The following is a 22,312-nucleotide window of genomic DNA, read 5'->3' as shown; positions in this document are numbered from 1 at the left end:
CAAGAAAGACTTCAGTGGGTAGGGGCTGGGGCAGTGGGAAGATGCTGGTTAGTGAGGGCTGCAGAATCAGAGGGCAGGGGTAGTAGGCTGAGCCCAGGGACCCTGACCACTAGCTCCATCGGTTCCCGAGCCTTGTTTCGATAAGCCCGCCGGATGGTGTCTACCGCTCTCTGGTGGGTCACCTGCTCCAGGCTCTCTCCATCCACAGCCACAAGCTCAAAGCCAGCCTGGGTTGAAGGGAGGAGAATCTAGTCCGCTCTCAGGTCACACTCAACCCACCACACAACCTAAAAGAGGCCTCCTGTACCTCTACCAGATAGGATACTCCTCCCCCATCTGGGTGAGAGGATGGACAATGGTACTTTTGTGCCTGGAGCCACTGGGGGCAGGGTGGGGCGCAAACAATGGCCTTTTGTCCCTTAGGACTTGGGGGTGGAACAGGATGGGCCGCCCTTAGGCTCAGGCTGGCATGAGGGGACAGATTTATCTGTAAGCCTGTTCTTCTTGCATGCTTGACCCTTGCCTGCCTCTAAGCCTCCTCCCACCACCTGGTCTCAGGCCTTCTCCCAGGTCTGCCTGGAAGATAACCTTCACCCAGTCTCACCCCTTGCTTTGGGCCAAAGGAATGTATGCCCCACTCACCTGAAGAGCCCCACTGAGGAAGGCAGCACCCCCAGGGAAGATCTTTTCTATCTTCACCATGGGCTGCACCTTAGATTCAATGCCCCCAGAAATACTGATGCCTAATAAGAGGGAGAAACTGCGTGAGTTTACAGTCACACCCTCACACCCACAGAGCTCCCAAAAGAAACAGAGGCCTCCCCATCTTTAGATCTGGGCCAGCCAACTTCTCTCAACTCCCCAGATTTCGTCACTACTGTAGACTCACTCCAAAATCAATCCTGGTCTTCCAGAACCCCAACTCTTTAAATCTACACTCCTGGCTGTACCCTAACACCTAGGGGTATATTCTTGGGTCCTTTATCCATACCCTCAAACTAAGTCTACCAACCTCACCAGACTATGCACCAGGTCACTGAGACTCACCCAACGACTGCTTCATCTTGGACAGGGTGACTGTCCTCAACTCCCCGCTAGGGGTCTTTGGGGTTGCCTCCTTGGCTGGGGTTCTGTCAGTTCCATTCTCTGAATGCTCCTGACTGTCCCCTGCCTTGGCTGCTGGCCCATCCAGAGGTCTTGGCAAAGGGGGCCTGGCTTTCCGAGGCTTGTGGTAGCGCCCATTGGCTGTGCTGGGAGTGGGGACAGGTGCAGGGGAGGGAGAGCGCCTGAGTCCAGGAGACTTGCCTCGACCCCGGCTGCGGCTGCGGCTCCGGCTGCGGCTCTGAGTAGGGCCCTGGTTTGGGATATGCCCAGAGTCCTCTCGGGTCAGAGGCTCAGCCAACAGCCAGTTAGGCCGTGGGGGCCTTGGAGCAACTGGTGGTGGCTGGGGATGGGGTGTGCAGGCACCTCGGCGTGGCGCAAAGGCATCTACTGGCACATCTTGAAGAGGGGGAATCCCTTTGTGGGAATGGTGGGAACTTGAGGTACCAAGGGAGACCTTGAGGCCCTCCAGTCGTTCCCTCAACTCTCCATCATCTTCCTCCTCTGAGAAACCATTCACAGGCAGCAGGTAGAAGCCTCCACGGCTGTCTGGGGAAGAAAGCCAAGCTTAGATCACTTCTCACCTCTCAACAGGAGCAGGTCCCCCAGCCCAGCCCTCCAGCCTGCAGCCCTTGCCTTTCCCTGTGAGGGCTGAGAACCAGACATGGTTCCGCATTGCTTTTAGTAAGGGCTGCTTCCCACCAGGGCAGGCAAATAGGTTCTACTAGAGCAGTGTTTCTTCCTGTCTAATTTACAGCCTCTGAAAACCTGCTGGAGGGTCAGTTATGGGTCGGTTCTGGATAGGGAGGCCTGGTGGCTTCATGTGCTGTGTGTTGAACTGCTAATCCAATGGCTGGCAGTTTGAATCCATCATTTGACTGATGAATGGGAAAGAGCTGGGCAGTCTCCAGCTGTAACGATTTACAGTCTGGGAGACCTGATGGATGGTCACTGTGAGTCTGAATTGAGTCAGTGACAGTGGATTTGGGTTTGGTGTTTAGTATTTCATAGTTCAAGTTTTATTTTAATGTGTTTTGGGGGGGAAACCCCAAAACCAACCCATAAATAGCATACCCAACAAACTGGTGGCTTCACAGAGATTGCACTGAACGAGACTAAATTTAAAAAGTGAGTGGGTTTGCAAACAATGATTAAGTCAGTCATAGTACAGGCGATGCGGCAATGTGCTCCATATGGTTCTGGAGGATGAGGGCTTTCCTTTGGGGAAGCTCCAAGCTGCCCCATGAAGAGGGCCCATTGATGCCCCCATTTTCCCAGGATGGAACCCCTTCCCGAGACTGCAGAACTCTGACTAACCAGGCACAGGGGTGATGAGGTGGCGCTTGGGTGGTGTGTCCTGCCGGGCTGGCCGCAAAGCTGGAGGCCGGACTGGTTGGAGAGGGAGGCAGGTCAGAGGCAAGGTGCCTATGCCAGGCTCCCTGCTGGACATAGCTTGAGCATCTCCAGCTGTCTCTGGCCACCTCTTCCCTGGGAGACCCTACCCTCACCCCCACCCAGGAGACAGGGCTCATGGGAGGCAGAAGCCCTGCCCCTTAGCGGCTGACCTGCTCTGCTCTTGAGGGCCTCCAGAGCCTCCAGCTCCACCGGCATCACCATGCTATCGAAGCGGCCCAGGTCTGTGGGCGCCACCACACTCCTGGGAGAGGCCAAGAGGTGGGCTCAATGCTGAAGGCGCCAGGAGGCTTCAGCCTTGAGAACGTTAGGGGGAGGGTATTCAGGAGGCCCCTTCCTGCCCCCATGCCTTCTCCATGGCCCCTTCCCCACCTGATGTCCCTCAGCAGCAGCAGCTTCTCCGGCCGGTCAAGAATGGCCAGCAGGGGCCTCACCAGGTCCTCCACACCACCCTCGTGCACATACTGTGGACAAAGGGACCGCAGGTCAGATAGCAGTGTGAACTTCCAGAGCTAGATGAGGGCAAATGCCTGGGACCCACCTACCCCTCCAAGCTCTAGGAACACTTCTCCCCACTCTCAGGCTATCCACAGGATGGTCTTATCTAGACTAGACAGAGCCTGAAGTATTAATAATACACTGATAACAGCCCTTGGAGAGAGACATCATTCTGGGAAAAGTAGAGGGTCGTGAGAAAGAGAGGAAGACCATCAAAGAGAGGGATTGACATAGTGACTCCATTGACATTGGGCTTGAACATGGTGATGAGCTTGAGGACGGTGCACAATGAGGTAAGGTTCACGTCTGTTGTTCTTAAGGTCCCTGTGAGTCTTAGTCAACTCGTTGACACCTAACAACAATAGCAAAAAAACAGTCACAACTTTGTGCCCAGTACTAAGCAAATTACATATGGTCTCCCAGTTTGCTCTCTAATCACCATGCCGATAACCTTAATTATGCCATTTAAGGAGTCCTCGTGATGTTGCATGTTAGGCTACTTAACTGATAGGTTGCCTGTTGGAATCCAGAAGCAGCAAAAATGGGGGGGAGGGGTGGAAATGGGCACTCTTGTTTGTAAAGATGTATTGTCTCTGAAACCAGACAGCACCTCCATGAGACAGAACCAGCTGGACAGCAGTGGGCTTGGTGTGGGGGTTTTATTCCCATTTTGCAGATACAGAGACTAAGTAAGTTTCCGAGAGCAGAGCTTTGCTCAAGACCACACGGACAAGGAAGTGTGGAGAGGGATTGGATCTCATCTGAAATGGCTGTGCAGGGGGAGAAGATGCCTCCTCTCTCTCACCTCCCAAACACTGGACTGTGGCTATGACCATCTCCGTACGAGTCAGGCTTTGTTCAGAGCCAGAAGGAGACCTGGGGCCAGGGATGGCTGTACAAGTTACCCTGGGGTAGGGCCCTTTCTGCTTGGCACTGCTCAGATGCCACCAGCCACTCCCCACTGTCATCAACACCAGCGAACTGAACTCTGGGAGCTGTTCAGCTTGGCCAACATACCACCCTCTGGTGGTAAGAGAGTAACACACACTGGCTCACACTATACACACACACACACACACACACACACACTCAGAGGCATACATTGATTCTCAGATAGAGCATCCTTTCAACCCACTGTGGGCTCTAGTGGTCAGGGTAAGCCATTCACAAGTACCTGGAAATAAATAAAATATGAACTCTGTGTGTAGCCCTAAACTACATGTAAGAGTATAAACAGCGCCCTCTCTCTCACTCTCTCTCTCTTCCTCTCACTCGCTCTCTTCCTCTCTCTCTCTCACACACACAGACAGTACAATGTAACTGAAATCAGTTACCCTGCTGCACACATGTCAGCTCCACCCACCTGCATACCACACTCAAGTGGCAAGCCCTTAACTGGACAATCGGGGCACAATGATGATCCAGTCCCAAACTCATAGGGACCCAGCTTACCAGATAAGAGGAGCAAATGAGCCACATGCCCCAATGAGCTACTACACACTGGAGAGGGGTGAGGGGTATCTCAGAGCAGGGGGGTCAGAGTGGGCTTCACGGGGGCGATGACATTTGTGCTTTTGTAGGACAGATGGAGAGAACAGCCTGAAAGTAGGGGGAAGCGTTGCAAGGTGGTGACACAGAACAGCGAGTAGAGAGAGGGTTGGCCAGACTGTGGGGTCCTGGAGGGCCTCCATGGGGGGCTGTGCAGTGTGTGATTAGCGTTTGTGAGTAGCGCCACCTAGAGGTGTACAGTTTAAAAATCTATAAATTCCCTGGTGCCAAGTGAAGACGGTAAGAAAACCCAGGTTAGCGGGAAGGGCCAGATCAAGGAAGGGATTTGTGCGTGAGGGTAAGGATTTTTTTTTTTTTTGTGCACCTGTAATGTGTGTGTACGTGCACTTGAGTCTGTCAAAGATAAGGGGTTGCTGGTGGAGGACCAGGTGTGGAAGGGAGGCATGTAAAATGATCAGCAAAGCGGTTTACAAGGTCTGGTCTGGCAGCTGTGGGGAAACAACTCAGAAGGGGAGAAAAGGGACAGGCTTGGGGTTCAGGGCTATGCATCCAAGCCACTAGGAGAGCATTAGGTGGAGTTCCTCAGATGTGAGCCTATGGTGTGGGTGCATCTTCGGTCACGTCTGGATGTGTATAGAACAACCAGGCCATCTGAGGGTACAATGGGAAGAAGTCTTGGTTCGGGCAAGTTAAAAGTGAAAGATAAGAACAAAGTGAAGCAAGGAGCTGACCAAAGAAACAGACACAGAGCCCCACCTACTGGTCAGAGCCCAAAGCTGCAGGCTCACCCTCGATGGTATGGTGAGAACCACTTAGGGCCCTTTGGGTGAGCCTGACACCTACAGTAACATGTAGGGACACGCAGATGCATGAGCTGGACACGTGTGCGTACACGTTCACACCCAGGTACAATCATACAGTCAAGTCAACACAAACTCAGTCCCTCAGACATGCAAATCACTCCTCCTAGAAACACAGAACACAGCCCCACACAGCCCCTCGTGGGCCAAAGAGAAAGAGAGAGTAAGGAGACCCACAAAAATTTCTTGAAATTCCTGTCCTTGTTCTTACACAAGCACGCTCCTGCGTTGTTCATCCCAGGAAACCCAGAGGATGGGATGGGGGTTGCTGAGGGGAGGACCCCTCCAATCCTGCCAAGAGGTGGAGCAGAGGCTCCAGCAGCCTCCCCAGCATCCAGGGTACAAGACAATTTTACCTTGCAACCACCCTGGGGACCTCTGGTTCTGTTTAAGTGGAACAGAACTGAGACTAACAGTGTATGTTGGAATAACTTGAGGTGTATATGAAGAACAAAGGATCAGTTACCAGGGTAACAAGAGAGCAGGCTTGGCAAGGAGTTAGAGGAGGGCAGATGTAAGGCATTAGAGACTCACTTCCCCTACTCATCACTTCCTGGCTCCCTCTCTCCTCAACCTAATATCACTTCCTCAGAGACCTGCCAGATCCATCATCTAATTTGTGCCTCCCTGGTTATTTCATCACGTCCTTTGCTTTCATAGCATTTGAGGTGTTAATTGTTGTTGCTTTCAAGTCTATTCCAATTTGTGGTAACTCCTCATATTTCTTTTTGTTATTATTAGATGGTGTTGAGTCAACTATGACTCATCGCGACCCTGTGAACAATAGAGAGAAGCCTTGCCCTGCCCAGCACCATCCTCACAAGCTCCGCCATGCCTAAGGCCATTGTTAAACTCACTGTGTCAATCCATATGTCATTGAGGGTCTTCCTTTTTTTCCACTGACTTTTCCCAGCATGGTGTCTGTTTCCAAACACTGGTACCTCCTGACAACATTCCCAAAGTATGTGAGATGAAGTCTCACCATCCTTGCTTCTAAGAAGTACCCTGGTTGCATGTCTTCTAAGACAGATTTAATATTTTTTTTGCCAATAATGAGATATTAAATACCAAGTTTGGGCATATGTTTAGGCTCTAATTATTGTCTTCGTCTCCTTTCTAACTTAGTTATGGGGAAGGGGGTTGGGGGACATTGGGTTTTGCTGACCATTGGCCTCTCAGCACTGAGCCAATTATACTGACTAGTGGGTTGTTGTTGTTGTTAGGTGTTGTTGAGTCAAGTACGACTTACAGTGACCCTGTGTCCTGTGCCATCCTCATCATTTGAGATTAGGTAAGTGAGTGTTTTGAATTAATTGGACCTGGGTGACTAAGTAACCACGGGACAGGCGCTCACCCGAGAACAGTGGCGAGTGACAGCCAACACCTCATCATCCGTCAGCAGCCGCCGGGCCAGGTCCTGGATGAGAGGCCTGCGGCTCTCCCAGGCCTGCACCCGCTCATCCACATTGTGCTGGAATTGACTGGAGGGGCTCCCAGACCTGGCATAGAGCAGGGCCCGACCCCTCTCCCGGTCTGTGGAGTAGGAACAGAGTAACATGGTGAAATTCCCACATGGCATCCTAGCCCTTATCCTTCCTATCATGGACTCCCACTAATGGAGTTTCAAATCCAGACCCCTCTGCCAGTCAATTAGAAACCCCAAACCAGTTTGTTCTTTAATAGAGCCTCAACACAATGCTCCTGACCCCATGCCTGCACCCTCTGTCCCTCACTGGTATCCCTGGCTCCCTAAAATTTTTCTTTGTGAGTTCCAACCAAACCTTTAAGTTCCATAAAATACACCTCTAAATCTGCATACAACCCTGAGTTTTTCAGTAAATTTTAGCTGCTTCTCCTTTTTGGATGAGTTTCCCAAGATTGCTGCCCGCTGAGTTTAGCCCAAAGCCCCTTAGTTTAGCACCCAGTGTGCAGCCCCATCTCTAGCCCTGTGTGAGCCAGGCTGTGGTGAAAAAAGGCATGACTTACCACGTCGCAGTCTCCAGGTGACAAACTTCTGCACAGGCCCCACTCCCCCTGCTATGGAAAAAAAAGAGGTTCAATCAGAAGCCCTGGTTTCAGTCTGAGAATGGGGGTTGAGAGGGCTTGGGACTGGCTGGGCAAGGAGGTAAGAGGTCAGGCCATGGGGGTCTTTGAAGGCCATGTTTAGTCTAGGGAATTCATTTATCCGCAATAGGGAGACAGTGAAGGGCTTGGATCAAGAGAGGGGGCAGACTGAGTTCTGCTTACAGAGATGCATTTGAAAACAAGATATATGAGGGGAGAATCCCAAGGATGGAGCTTGAGGGACTACCTACCTTAAAGAGACAGAGGGAGAGAGAGGAGCCTTTGGAGGAGAGGGAAGAGTGGCCAGAGAGGTGGGAAGAGGACAAGGAGAGCTCAAGGTACTGGGCACTGTGGGAAGAGAGAGGAATTGAGGCAGGAGGATTGGCCTGTCCTAATTTGAAGGGATTCTCTCCCATGGGACTGTCATCTGGAGACCCTAGATCATTCAACACCCCAAGGAGGGGCAGGACTCAGGCAGCTCTTTGCCTTCTGATTGTTTTTGTCTGCCCAACATCCACACCCATTCCTGGAAACAGTACCTTGATTTTTCCCTGGGGCGGCCCTACCTCCCTTCTCAGCACAGGTATTGCAGAGTGGGCACATGACCCAGTCTCACCGCTGTAAATCCTCTCCCTCTCTCACATCACAGCGATTTGTACAGCTGGACATGTAATCTCAGCTGGGCCAATTAGAGCCCACCTTAGGGTGGAACACTTGGGAGAGAAGGCCTCTTCCTCAGAGGCTGTGAAGAGCCTTTATCCAAGTGGATAAAGCCTGCGTGATAGTGTAACCCACCCACCTGTGAGAAAGTGGAACCAAAAAGGTGACGGGGCAGATGTCAAACCACATGGTGTAAACTGCTGAACCCAGCTAAAATCAGTAACTGAGCCAAGAAGTGCAATGTTAAGCCAGTTGGAGCTGAGGTCTGTCATTCACAACCCCAAGTGTGTTCACTCATTCATTCAATGAACTTCACTGGAGAGCTGAGAGGGCCTCTGTGAGGGGCTTTAGAAAACCTTTGGCACGAGTGCAGCTTGGGGCAGGCCTACTGGTTTTCCAATCAACAATTCATACCCATTTTGATGAACATGAAGTGCAGTGTAACAGAACTCATTCTCCTCCCTGAATTTACTATTTCCTTCTTTCTTATCTCTTGTCTCTTTTAGTTGTTTTGTTTTGTTTTTTTTTTTAATTTTATTATTTGTGTGTGTGTGTGTGTACCGTCAAATCAGATCTGACTGGTACAGGAGGAGATTGTCCCTCTTTCCCCGGCAGAGCATCTGATGGATTCGAACCGTGCGCCTCTGGGATTATAGTTGCAGCTCCTTGCCACTAGGCCACCAGAGCTCCCCTAAGGGTTACTTTTTCTAAGGCGTACTATCTCCCTTGTGTTTTTATTCATTCTAGAGGCCTGGCTATTGTTTGGCTGAAAGTTGAGGCACAAAGCTTCATGTAAAGGTTTAAAGGCTGACTGACTAATGACCATTGTTTCAGAGGTTCCACCAGTCTCATCAGACCAGTAAGCCTGGTATTTTATTCTATTAGTATTATTATTATTATATCATATTATATTATTATTAATATTATATTCTTGTTTGTTCCACAGTTTTCTCCCACTCTGGTATAGTCCCTTTCAGAGTGGTTGGCCATGGTAGCTGGGCACCATCGAGTTCTGCTGGTCTCAAGGCTGTGGATAGAAATGGCTTCATTCAAGGAGGGTTCTAGAACTAATCAGGGCTTGTGGAACTCTGGCCACCTTGGAACTCTAGGCTTAGGGTTGATTTTGCACCCAAATTGATGGGCCCCCTACTGGTGGTTGTCAGATGTGACCCCCACCCAAAAGCCCGGGGGTCTACCTAACTTGAGGTCTTCCATTTCTTTGTTAGGCTGTGATTCTATGACGGTCTCCTGAACCATGAAGCGGTATAACAATGAACACACTTTTGGAGCCTCTTTTGTATGCAAAGTGATGTACATTACTATTTATTCCTCACTATACCGGGAAGAAATAGACCCTTCCAGAGAATGAGTGATGACTCGTCTGTCACTTCAACTTAAAGACAGAATGGCTGGACATTAAAGCTGGTGGGCACTACCACCGTCCACACTATATGATGGGGAGCTCTGGTGGCATAGTCCCGAGGGAGTTCTGCTAAACCAAAGGCCACACCTCTCTGGCAGTTTGAATCCACCAGCAGCATCTCCTTGGGAGAAAGATGGGCAATCTTCTTCCATGAGATTTATAGTGTCTCCCAAAACCCCTATGGGGTTAACGATGAGTGGGTTCTGGGACAATGAGTGAATGAGTGAGTGACACTATCCGATACACCCAGCACTTACTTTTTTCAATGTCCAAGTGAGGGCGGGATTTTGCCGAGCTCCCGCAGTCCAATGTCCAGGCCTCTCTGCGCCCGTCCCCTGCTGATCGGCCCTGCCGCCCTCCCTTGAAGAAGAGGTTCATCAGCGTCTTGGAGCGCTGCAGGGCACCCTTTTCCCCAGGGCACCCCGACTTCTCCTTCTTCCGCTTCTTCTTCTCCTCTGCAGACATGAAGGAGCACCCAGGGGGCTGGAGGGGTGGACAGAAGGGAGGAGGGGAGCAGGGGTACTAGAAGGGGAAGAGAGAAAGCAGAGTGGGACGGGCAGAACGAGAGTGGGAAAGGCAGAATGAGGGTGGGAGAGGCAGGCAGGATCTACAGCTGTGGGGGGCTGAGGCGTACTCCTCCAAATATTCACCTCTGCCCACTACTGACAGTAAAAATGGTGGAGTCTTTCCACTGAATGTCAATTAGAGCAACCAGAGTGAGTGAGTGTGTGTGTGTGTGTGTGTGCGCGCGCAAATATGTGTCTGTGAGGTGTGTGGGGTGTGTATGGAGTGTGTGCATATATATGTGTGCAGGCATGTGAGTAAAAGTTAGGGTACATCCTGGGATGGAGGGGCTGGGCTTAGGGCCCTAAAGTATGGCTGGTTTGGAACTCAGACTAATGTGAACTGGAATTGAGACTGAAGATGGATTTGGGGTCCATCTACTTACCCCACAAGGTCAGGTGGCTCTGGGAGCGTGTGATGGGGGGCCGGGGTCGGCTAAGGGCCAGCAGCAGAGCAGTCTTGGGGGATTCAGAGAGCGCAGAATCGAGGCGGCGGGCAGAGGGGGGACCTTCTGAGCGGATGGCTGTGTCCCTGAGAATGACCGTGGGCCTCACGCTGCACCAGGTCTCCATGCGCCCCCCCATGTCCGGCTCGGTCTGCATGGCTGTGTCCGCCCGCCCCCAGCCCGGCCCACGGCCGCTGGGCTCTTCTGGCCCCAGGCAGACGTCCATTCGGTCGGAGGGCAGGGAGCCCGAGCCCTCCGCGGAGCTGTAGGGAGCGCTGGAGGCACAGGAGGAGACGCTGGAGCTGCTCTCCGAGCCTGCGGACAGCTGCTGCAGCACCCCATTGCTCACTGCAGGGAAGGGGAAGGCAAGAGCATCTCAGGGGTCTGGCCTGCTTGCAACCGCAGAGGTACATGCAGAACCACCAGAGAGATCGATGCTCACAACCTGCGGGGACTTGCGAAGTGACATTGGTGTCTTGTTTCCTTCAGAGATCACTCGCACCCTCAGGCCAATCCTTTCCCCCACCACCCTTTGCAGCCTGAGTTACTTACATCGGTCTAGCCAACAGTATTCAGAAACCATCTCCTTGTAGGCAGGGTACCGGCCAGTCTCCTGGGAGGACATGTGGGCAGAGGAAGGTGTGGGGATGCAAGCAGGAGAGAGTAAGAATGGGGAAGTGGTGGGACAGGAGTAAACTTTTAAACCACATTTTCTTCTCCGAGTTCATCACACTGCAACTCACACCTCCCACTTTATTGATGAGTAGGCCGTTTTCCTTTGCACAGCACAGTCTTTGCACTTTCAGTGCCTTTGCCTGAAATCTCTTCCTTCAACTTCTGACTAGGTTCCCTTCATTGCCACATCCTCAGAGAGATCTCCCCTGATGCCGCCCCCAAGCCCCAGCTAAAGGGATATTTACTGAACCCCTCTATCCTCTCTCACTTTGGCTAGGGAGTGGGAGACCTGGTGGTGCAGTCTGAAGGAAGTTGAACTGCAGCCCTCTCTGGTGGTTCAAACTACCAGCTGCTCTGAGGGAGAAAGATGGGCAGCCTCCTTCCATGTGATTTACAGCATCAGAAACTCAACAGAGGGTCAGTTTTGAGTCAGTTCCGACCCGAAAGCAATGAGTTAAGATCTCTCGGTTAAATTCCTTATGGCCTATGTCACAGTCTGCAAGTAGTTATTTCTTTTTCTGTTTCCCAGGAAGTAGGAGATAGTCAACACTACTGAATGAATGAATGCGGGACAGAGTAAGAGACAGAAGTGTTTGTGATAACGTGAAGAAGGAAGCAGAGAAATGGAAAGCGGGAGAGGTGGGTATGGGAAGAACAACAAAGGAAACACTGAGTGGGAAGTTGAGTGAAGGTGTGAGAAAAGGAGAAATGTGGGGTAGGGACCAGTACTGAGCACTGGGGGAGCAGGAGGCGTCACCTCTTCCTGGTACAAGACACGAAGGACTTGATCCTGAGGTAAAGGTGAGACCTTCGTGAATAATGAATACAGCTGCCTCCCCTGAAACCCAATCTCTTGCCTTAATCCAGTCCTCCTGTGGATCTCTGAGGTTTCCCAGCACCCAGTCCTGCCCAAAGCCACAGCTACCACTTCAACCTTCTCCTTCGACCCTTAGGACCAGTGTAGGAAAGAGCACTACCCTAGGAGTTGGGGCAGCAGGTGGACCAGGCCCTGCCACTGGACAGTTGTGTCATTGACTATGGTCCCTAAGGTGTGCCTCTCTAAAACTCAGTTTCTCCTGTGAAATCAGAATGAGAACAATGCCTCTGCTACCTACTACATGGCATGAACGTGGCCTAGAAAATGCAGAGCAACAGACTTAATTCAGTGCTAGGATGGTCTGGCAAGTTGTCCTCAATCTGACCTCTCCCGATTCCCCTCGCCCTACCCACCTTGATGGTCAGCATGATGTGTGTTTGGCCCTTCAGGACTTCCACTGCCTGGCTGTGGCTGATGTCATCAAACCTGACACCATTGGCCGCCAGAACCTGGTCCCCCACCTTGATCCCATTCTCCTCGGCCAGCCCACCGTGGTCCACTCTGGAGGCAGATGAATAGCATTCTGATAGGCCACCCAATCCACCACTTTCTTAATATATCCCAGACTCCCATCTTTTGGACAGAGAAACAGCCCAACCAAATTCCTTGACCTTCCTCCTGGTGACCCCACCGCCATCCTTGACCCTCTCTTCCTGGTGACCTCACCTCACTTTCCAGGCTTTGTCCTGGATGCAACTCTTCATTTGGACAGGCCATTGGCCAGGTCTTATTTGCTGACATATTCCCAAATTCCACTCGAGGCTGCCCCATTTCCCTCCCTGCCTTACTCCTCACTTGGACACGTAGATGCCCAGGCCAAACTCCTTGCCCCCACGGATGTTGAAGCCCAGGCAGAAGTCGTCAGAGGTTGTGTATAGATGTACGATGCGGCGCACGCCATCCTCTGAGCCGCTGTTGGATGGTGTTGAACTGCACTTCTCCACTACCAGCCGTCGATTCACCACATCCACCCTGGACCAACAGCAAGAGGCCTTCAGCCTGGGCCCTCCACCACATTCACCACCACCCCTGTCTTCTCCTCCCAGCAGCCCTGGAACCTACTTGAGAAAGACTTGCTTTGAGGGACTTTCTGGGTCTAGGACCTTCAGTGGGGCATACGTTTCATCTAATGCAGCAAACCATAACACACCTCTGGTTTGTTGGGTTTTTTTTTCCTTTAGTAGCTGCAATGTGCCATTCCCATTGCTAAACCTCCCAGTTTCCCTGTGGGACAGGTGCCTAGCTCAGATAAGCAGTAATATGAAAGACAGGACCACTAGTATCTGGGAGAGTAGAACTGTTTCAAGAGCACCAGGGCATGTTTCCTGAATTTTAAGGTCAGGCTTTAGGGTCTTGGTGTTTCTATCACCTTGACAAACAGAAGGCAGAGGTGTGCAGTTCAAATCCACCAGATGCTCTGCTGTAGAAGGAGGGACAACCTCCTCCTGTAACAGTTAGATCTGATTTGATGGTTTACAATAATAATAACAATAATAATAATAATAATAATAATTATTATTATTATTATTTTTAAAAAGGAACTGACAAGCAGAAGGCAGGTCTCCTCAACCTTTGTTATCAAGGGACTTTGGGGATGGGGTAGGGATGGGGCAGGGATGGGGGGATGGGCTAGGCCAGAGTCAGGCCTGGGCACTGCTCACCACGTGGTCTTCTCCTTGGAGAACTTGATGCCCGGCACACGGCCCATGCGCCGCACCATCATATGCAGGCGGCTGCTGCCCGTCAGCACCTTCACAGCGCTGCCCATGGTGGTGCTCTCCAGGCTCAGCCCGTTCACCTCCGTGATCTTGTCCCCCACGCACAGGCCAGCTCGCTCTGCACCAGTGGAGAAGCGTGACTAGTGCGGGACCCCTCTCCCCGGTGTCAGCTCCACCCTCATCAGACAGGAGTTTCCCAAGGCGAGATGGAGCTTCCTCCATTAGAATGGGCATCCTTAGGGTGGGAGTTCCTAATTCTCATTAGACCTGGAGATCTGTCCCTTACTCAACTTTACTAGAAAGGTGGATTTTGTCTTGCATTAGATCAGGCCTTCTGGAACTAAGAACTCTGGCCCCAATCATTGAAGCCTGCTGAAGTGGGGTCACGTCCCCTGGGTGATGGCCTTGTCCATAGGGCCCCACTCACCTGCACTGCTCCCCTCCTCCACTTTGCTGACAAAGATGCCCAGGCCGTGCTCAGAGCCTCCACGCACGCTGAAACCCAATCTCCCTGCCGGACTCTTCTCCACCCGGACGGCATGGATGATGTCACTCTCATCACTGTTGGCTGTGACAACAGGACCATAGACATGAACTTGACATTTGTGCTGGCCAAGAAGGGCTCCCCGACTCAATACCGAAAAACACTAGGCTGCTGAGTGCAGCCACACAGGTACCTATGGCCCCAAATGGGAAGATGTGGCCAATTTCTGTGTTCTCTCTGGGTGTTTTTGAGATTGTGGTCCAGGAAAGGTGTGGAAATGTGAGAAAACAGAACAGAACACTACATTAAAAGATGTGGTTTTCCTTCCATTATGAAGGGCAATGGGTTGGGGGTCCAATGTTTACTGAGCTTCCCTAACGTAGGCCAAATTCCTAAAAGTCCTACCCTTCCAAGGGTCTGGTGGACAGAAAAGAAGGGTTGCGATACCATCCTATGGGGCTTAATTGACAGAGTCTGGGCTTTTCAGACTCAGTCAAAATGGGTATATTGGCAAGAGCTGTGAGATCAATTAGTATACAAACTTTCATATTTATTGGAGCATTATTTACAGTCGCAAAGGTTTAGAAATAACTCAAGTGCCCATCAATGGATGAACAGCTAAAGAAACTAAGGCACATTCACACAATGGAGATTACGTATCCCTAAAAGATGATTAAGAATTTGTGAAATACTGTACAACATGGATGAATCTAGCACAGATTACTCTGTGTCACCTAAGTCAGTCACAAAAAGGCAATTATGCTATAAGACCACTACTAAAAAAAGCTGAGGAAAGGTTTACACACAGATAGACTCAATCTTGACAAGAGAACAGGGATGAGAAGAGAAGAGAGAAGTAAAAGTTAATAAATAGATAAATTGGTTGTTGAAAGGAATGGTGGTGACACACAAGGAAATGAGTGGTTGATCAGGCATTGTAATTAACTAATTATACTAATAAATGACAATTAGTGATATAAAACAAAATGTGAACGATGTATGAAAAGCTAATACGATTTGTAAACTTTCACTCAAATAAAAATAGTTTAAAAATGAGCATATCAGCTTTCAAAAAAATATATTAGCTCTTTCTTCAAATATATTGAGAGCTATCTTGCCTACGTGTTTTTATCTGTGTAACCCAGAAGTCAAAATCAAGCTGTCCCTTATGCTGAATCCAAATTTGCCTCCATGTAACTCCTAAGTGTGGACACTTACCCAGGGAGTATGTCTTAGAGTTTAAAGGTGGGTGGGACTTGAAAAAGCAATATCCTAACTTGCCCTTCCTTATTTATTCTCTACACATCTTTTAATTTTGCTGAGATTCACAATCAACGATCATAGTGAAAGCAGTTAAGAATTCAACTATTTTACAAAGTGAAGTATTTGGCAAGGGACTCTGATGAAAGGATGGAGAAAGCAGAGACTCAAGACTGGGTCCTAGCTAGATGATTGGAATCTCTTAAAAATGAAATATTTATATGTATCAAAAGGCTTCACCTTTTTGGAAAGAGAACTTACAGTTTATGGAAAAATATTTGACAATGACATTTCTGACAAGGAACTCATCTCTAAAATTTGTAGAAAACTGCAATACCTCAACAAGAAAAAGACAATCTAATTTTACAAATGGGTAGAGTACATGAGTACAAAAATAGACATCTTACCAAAGATGTTTAGATGCCCAACAAACGCGTGAAGAAATGTTAAAAATCATTCATTATTGTTGCCACAAAATCCAGTATGACTCATAATGACCCTATGAACAACAAGCCCAAACCCTGTCCTATCCTGTGTCAACCACAATCTCTGACACACTTGGGCCCATTACTGCAGTCACTGTGTCAATCTCCATGGTTGAGGGTCTTCTTCACCATTGATGTAAATAAAAATAACAATGAGATATCATCTTATCTAACCACAATAGCAAAGCTCAGTAAGACAGCAAACAATAAATGATGGCAAGGATGGAGAGATTAGAACTTTTGTCCGCTGCTTGTGGAAACATGAAATGGTGCAAACGCTATGGAAAGCATTTTGGGGCTTCCTCAGAAATTTGGGAATAGAAACATGGTTTTGATCCAGCAATCCCACTGTTGACTATATATTACAAAAAAACTAAGAGCTACAATACAAATTTGCATATTCACACTTATGTTTATTGCAGCACTATGTATAATAACGAGTTGTAACAACCCAAGTATTCATGAATGAATGAATAGCTAAAGAAACTGTGGTACATTCACACAATAGAGTATGATACAGCACTCAGAAATGATCAAGAGTTTGTGGGATACTGAACAATATGGATGATGCTAGAACAAAGTATGCTGAATGTCATAAATTAGTTAAAAAGGATAATTATGGTATATAAGACCACTATCATAGAAAGCTAAGAAAAGGTTTATACAGAGATAGAATCATTCTGGGAGGGTTAACAGAGATGAGAGACAAGGGAGAGGGAAGAAAAAAAAAATCATGTTCACTTAAATAAAACATTTTAAAATACTACATTAAAAAAGACTTCCATCTCAGAGATGCACGGTTTGAATCCACCAGATGCTCTGTTGGAGAAGGAGGAATAATCTCCTCCTGTACCAGATTTGACGGTACACACACACAAAAAAGAAATTAAATTTTTTTTAAAAGATAAAAAAAAAGACTTCCAACTGTCCCTCTCCTTCCAATGCCACTTAAACTAAGTGTTACCAAACGGGGAGGGGGGGGGGAAAGTCTGTTAGGAGATCTGCTTAGAAAGAAGTGAGAAGATGCAAGGTGAAAGTCAGGTAATATCCTAAGAGAGAAGTTTGAGATTTCTTCTGCAGGCAAGGTTTATTCTGGAGTTGTTTGAAAGAGGGGAGAAAAAAAAATCACATGGTCACATATACACCTCTGCTTAATCTAAAAGAAATCAGGTTACAAGGCTTGACCAGGGCAGCTCAGAAAGAAATCCCCAAGGACAGCCTGTGGGCAAGGATGGTGCAGGATTATACTCGGGAGTCCCTGGGCCTTCCCAACAGTTAGATACGCACAAGTCCTTTTCAGCCTCATCCTTACCCCTTTAACCCTCTTTGTCCTAGGAGCTCCTCTGGAGTCTCCCTAGGGCCCTGGGTCAGGGGGACACCACATCTGAAGTTTGAGCTTAGGTTTTTGGACCTTCTGGGGGTGGTATCTCTTCAGCCTCTACTTCTTAGTTTAAGCTGTAGTCAAGGTTAGTTCTTCCTCTGGGCACTCTGCAGCAATATCCTAACTTGCCCTTCCTTATTTATTCTCTACACATCTTTTAACTTTGCTGAGATTCACAATCAACGCTCATAGTGAAAGCAGTTAAGAATTCAACTATTTTACAAAGGAACTGTCCCCCCCCCCTTCTCAAGTGTGGTGTTAAGGGTTTCTTCTTCAAAATGGCTTTCCTAGTCATTGACTTTGACTTTGCCATGTGGGGCTAGGCAGGAATATGCAAATAGAGTGTGTTAGCCTATCCACAAGGGGATTGGGTGGTTTTGACAGTTAAGTAAGCAGATTCAGTGGCAGCTACTGAGAATCTCTCTGTCAGCAAAGTAGCAGAGGATGCAGCACGCCCTTTAGGGCCAGAGATTTCTGTGCCTGCCAGACCTACAGGAGAGCAGTAGCCAAAGCAGAAGACCAGAGACCTGACATGAGACAGAACAGATCTTAGGAGCACTACCCCATAGAATCAGACAGAGTGGGAGAACAATAACTGGGAGGATTAAGAGCTTTGAGCACCGACCTGAAGTTGCAATACAGAAGAATGAGGTGCATGTGAGTGTCTTTCAAAAGCTTTCTTGATTGACTGATTGTATCTGTTGTTGTTATGTGCTGTTGACTGACCTGTGACTCATAGTGACCCTATGGACAACAGCCCTGACACTTGCCCTATAGTAAACCAGTCTCACTGACTCTGAAACACCTACTCCCATTTCTTCAGTCACTGTATCATTCCATCTCATCCAGAGTCTTTCTCTCCTGTGCTGTCCCTCCACCCTTCTGAGCATGATGTCCCTTTCCAAGGACCAGTCCCTCCTGGCTAGGTGTCCAAAGTATGAGAGACTGAGCTTTAAAATCCTAATCTCCAAGGAGAAACTAGGTTTCACCCTCTCCAAGATAGATCTATTTGTTTTCTTGGCAGTCCATGGTTTGTTCAAGACTCTTCTCCACACCACAACTCAAAGGCATCAATTCTTCTTCTGCCAACCTTAGTCATTGTCTAGCTCCCTGATGCATAGCAAGTAATTGCGAAGACCATAGCCTGGTTCAGGTGCACCTTAGTCTCCAGACTGAGCCTGTGGCTTCTTAGTACTCTGGAGAGGTACCTGACAGGAGATTTTCCTAGTGCAAGTCATCATTTGATATCCTGACTCCTGGTGCCAAGAGTATTGATTGTGGAACCAAGTAAGCTGAAATTATTAACTTCAATCTCTTCTCCATTCATCATGGTGCTGCCAATTGACCCAGTGGTGTCTTCTTCATTGAGCTTCAATCCATGTTAAAGATGACAGTCATTGACCTTCCAACCTGAATTATAGTATTTTTACTTCCCTAATATGGTTTTGTGTGGTCTGTGATCTATTGCAATGGATTTGGGACCCAGTAGAGCAGTAAGATAGTTATTGAAATTAGTGAAAAGAGATGCTGGAGGATGGGGGACATGTCTGACCTCCTGTGAATTGGTTTTGTGTTGTGGATGCTTTTGATGGGGACAGTTGGCCTTTGTGGACTTAGAAGTAGGATACGGCTGTCCCCACGAGGTCCTTGCTCTTTTTACATTAAGCCTTGTAGAATATCTCTTTCTCTTTACCATCTATCAATCATTAGTCTATGTGTTACCTATTAACAAACTCTCATTCTAATAATCTACCAGTCTACCTACCTATCTATATCGCTTTAAAGACTTATTGACAACAAACAGGCAGATGCAATTGCAGAGATGATTAAACCCAAAGTAAAAGGCAGGTTGTCTGGAAAGAAAGATGACAAATAATAAGCAACTCCAACGCTCTTGCTGAACTGTATTGTACACAAACTATCACGAAAGAAGACCCAGGGAGAAGAGAAAGCTTCAGACGCAGCTGCATTTGGAGTCTCTGTGTTTTGGGAAGGCTACAAAAGACCTCTTTAAGAGTAAAAGGAAAAAGATGTCATGTTAGGACTAAAGAGTGCCTGACTCGGACATCCATATTTTCAATCACCTCACAGATGTGAAAGCTGGACAATCAATAAGTATGACCAAAAAAAAAAAAAAGTAATGCATTTGAGTTGTGATGTTAGAGAAGCATACAGAATAAACCATGATTGCCAGAAAAACAACAAATCTGTCTTGGGATAAATGTAACCAAATGCTTTTTATAAGTGAAGACGCCCAGATTTCTTATACACTTTGGACATGTTATTAGAAGGACATCAGCAACAATGGAGGATCAGAAAAAAGAAAAAAAGACTCTTAATGAGATGGATTGACACAGTGACCATGACAATGGACTCAAATACTGCAACGATCGTGAAGACAGCACAGAGCAGTGTTTTGCTCTGTTGTACGAAAGGTCACTATGACTTGGAGACTTTATGCACCTAACAATAACACGGTAGTAAAGCCAGTTTTAGTCTGTAGAGTTGTGCTGCTACCCCAAAGGCCGAGCTGCTTTGGCAAGTCTAATCAGCCAGTAGGTCCACAGGAGAAAGATAGGCAATTTCCTCCCATGTGATTTGCATTCTTTGAGAATCCCAACCCAGGCTCATCTATGAGCCAGTTTGGACTTGACGGCAATGAGAAAGAGTTTTAAATTAGATCAAGTCTTCCCCTTGGTTAAAAACTTTCAACAATCTCTCACACTTCTAGAACAAAATTCAGACTCTCCTCATGCTCTATAAGGCTGTCATGGCTTTTCCTCGCCCATCTCTCTGCCTTTATTTTTAGCCACTAAACTATGGTCACACTAATTTCCTTCCAGCTGCTTATTCGGCCCAGGCTCTGTCAGGGTTCCACCTGTTGGGACTACTCTTGTCCAGACAGTTACAATAAGGCCAGTTTTTTTTTTTAATTTTTATTGTATTATTTTTACATGTACCATCAAATCAGATCTGACTGGTACAGGAGGAGATTGCCCCCTCCTTCTCCAGCAGAGCATCTGGTGGATTTGAACCGTGTACCTCTGGGATTGCAGTGCAGCGTCTTGCCACTAGGCCACCAGAGCTCCCTTGGGCCAGTTCTTTCTATGACTCAAATACCACTTTCTCCAAGATGACCCAACCTAAAGAAATCTCTCCTTCCTTTTCCCAGTTAGTCTATGTTACAGTGGTTCTCTAAATGTGGTTCTCTGAATAATAGCATCAGCAGCACCTGGGAACTTGGGTTTCCTCACAGATCCACTGAGTCAGAGGAGAAGCAGATGCTTATCAGGTCCTGCCAACAGAAAGCCCAGGCCCGGGGGATCCCTGACTCCTCCCCTGGGCATTCAAGGCCTTGCCTTGCTCACTGCCTTATGGTGTTTCACATCTGCCACTGTAGGCAGACTGCGCCTCCATGTGCCCATCCCCTGTACTCCAGGCTTTCTCCCTGGTCTTTGTCCATGATATTTCTATGCCACCCTCCACTGTTCTCATGGCTCTGCCTCTAAGCCCTGATAAACAGTGTATTTTGGGAAGATGAAGAATGGGGTCTTATTTCTGCCTAGTAGTTAAGGCCTCTGCAGACTCTACCTACTGCTGAGATGGAACTGATGTGCAACAAACCATGTAAACTTGGGTGTTCTTCCCTCTTCACATTCACCTCTAGGGCTCTCTCCCGCTCTGGCCCCAGCTTTCTTGGTCTGTCTCGTGTTCTGACCATTTGCTGCTCTACTTTCATCGCTCTAACGTTGGACTCTGACTTCTTATAGCTCTGCACAGGGCTGGACACACAGTGGGGACGTCCTTTGTCACCATGGCCTACTCACCGGGACTTGGGAAATGCCAGTGCACCACACAACACACACACACACACACACACACACACACACACACACACACACCCCTACCTTTCTTTAACCCCTGACCATTCCCCTCTCACTCTCTCATCTAGTCTCTCTACAAAATCCTGGGTCCTCAAATGATTAGTATGGAGAATATAGGAGTTCCATTGGGTCCCCCAAGTCCAGTCCCTGTGATTCCCATCTCCTTACTTCTATTGTCTCTGCCACGCCCACCTAGCTCCTGCTTCGGTCAACCCAGGTTCGCCCTCTCCCACTCCTTGGCTGGGCCCCGTCCCCACCTTCGATGGGGGAGTTGATGAGGATGACGCGGCCCATGGGCGACGAGGCTCGGATTCCGCGAGGGGGCCCATTTAGCAGCCGCTGCTGCTTCCTCAACAGGTATCGCGTTGCCGAGCCGGAGTCGCTGCCCAGGTGGCCCCGGGAGGAGAGGGAGCTCAGCGAGCCCGAGCTAAGGTCGCCGAGGCCCAGCGCGTCAAAGCCCACCGCGAACCCGTGCGCCATGGTGGCTGCGCACTGGGACCCCTACACGTCCAGGAGGAGCCCGAGGGCTCTTGGGAGGCGGAGCCCGCGTGCTGGGGACGCCATGAGCCTTCTCTGCCGGCTGGGGTCTCGGTGATGCCGGGGGCCCTCACGCCTGCCTCTCAGGAGTGCGTGCTCCAAGCCTGGGCAGAGAGCGCGGGGAGAGGGGAGGGGATGTCAGTGCTGCACGCTGCCCCCGGACTTCCACCCCCACCTTGGTGCAGGCATCCTGCCCTGCTGAGTCTAAGCCCCCATCTCCCCGACCCTTAGCCAGAACACTGTCCAGTCCAGGCCCCAGTGAACCTTGAAGCTTTTGACCAAACAAGGCAGATGTGAAATCCCTCTCACCCCTCGGTCGGCTCTCGTTTGAGTCTGTTCTCGCCCCTCACCCCAAGTCCCAATAGTGGAGAGGAGAGAGAAGGTGGGATCATGGTGGGCCCGGGGCTTCAAGCAGTGTGTAAGAAAAATAAGCTGAAGGCCATTCATCACACCCCTTCTCCTGTATATGGAGTT

General features: G+C 49.0%; 1 protein-coding gene across 1 annotated transcript; it reads right to left on the bottom strand.

Annotated features, from left to right (window-relative positions):
* Positions 1 to 11: 11 nt before the first annotated feature.
* PDZD7 (PDZ domain containing 7) lies at positions 12 to 21,946 on the bottom strand. The gene is made up of 16 exons (XM_006880188.1): positions 21,559 to 21,946; positions 14,235 to 14,375; positions 13,751 to 13,925; positions 12,885 to 13,061; positions 12,443 to 12,590; positions 11,090 to 11,150; positions 10,478 to 10,885; positions 9,786 to 9,983; positions 7,368 to 7,418; positions 6,736 to 6,914; positions 2,887 to 2,978; positions 2,667 to 2,758; positions 2,419 to 2,490; positions 1,048 to 1,650; positions 643 to 743; positions 12 to 227 (listed from the first exon to the last, which is right to left on the bottom strand). The coding sequence occupies exons 1-16, from the start codon at positions 21,779 to 21,781 to the stop codon at positions 12 to 14; spliced, it is 2,937 nt and encodes a 978-aa protein (XP_006880250.1). The 5' UTR covers positions 21,782 to 21,946.
* Between the last annotated feature and the right edge of the window lie 366 nt (positions 21,947 to 22,312).

This window comes from Elephantulus edwardii, unplaced genomic scaffold, assembly GCF_000299155.1.
Source record: "Elephantulus edwardii isolate Elephantulus edwardi_28Jun2011 unplaced genomic scaffold, EleEdw1.0 scaffold00006, whole genome shotgun sequence".
Taxonomy (NCBI): Eukaryota; Metazoa; Chordata; class Mammalia; order Macroscelidea; family Macroscelididae; genus Elephantulus; species Elephantulus edwardii.
The sequence above is the reverse complement of the archived record's forward strand: the minus strand, read 5'-3'. Positions and strand labels throughout refer to the sequence as shown.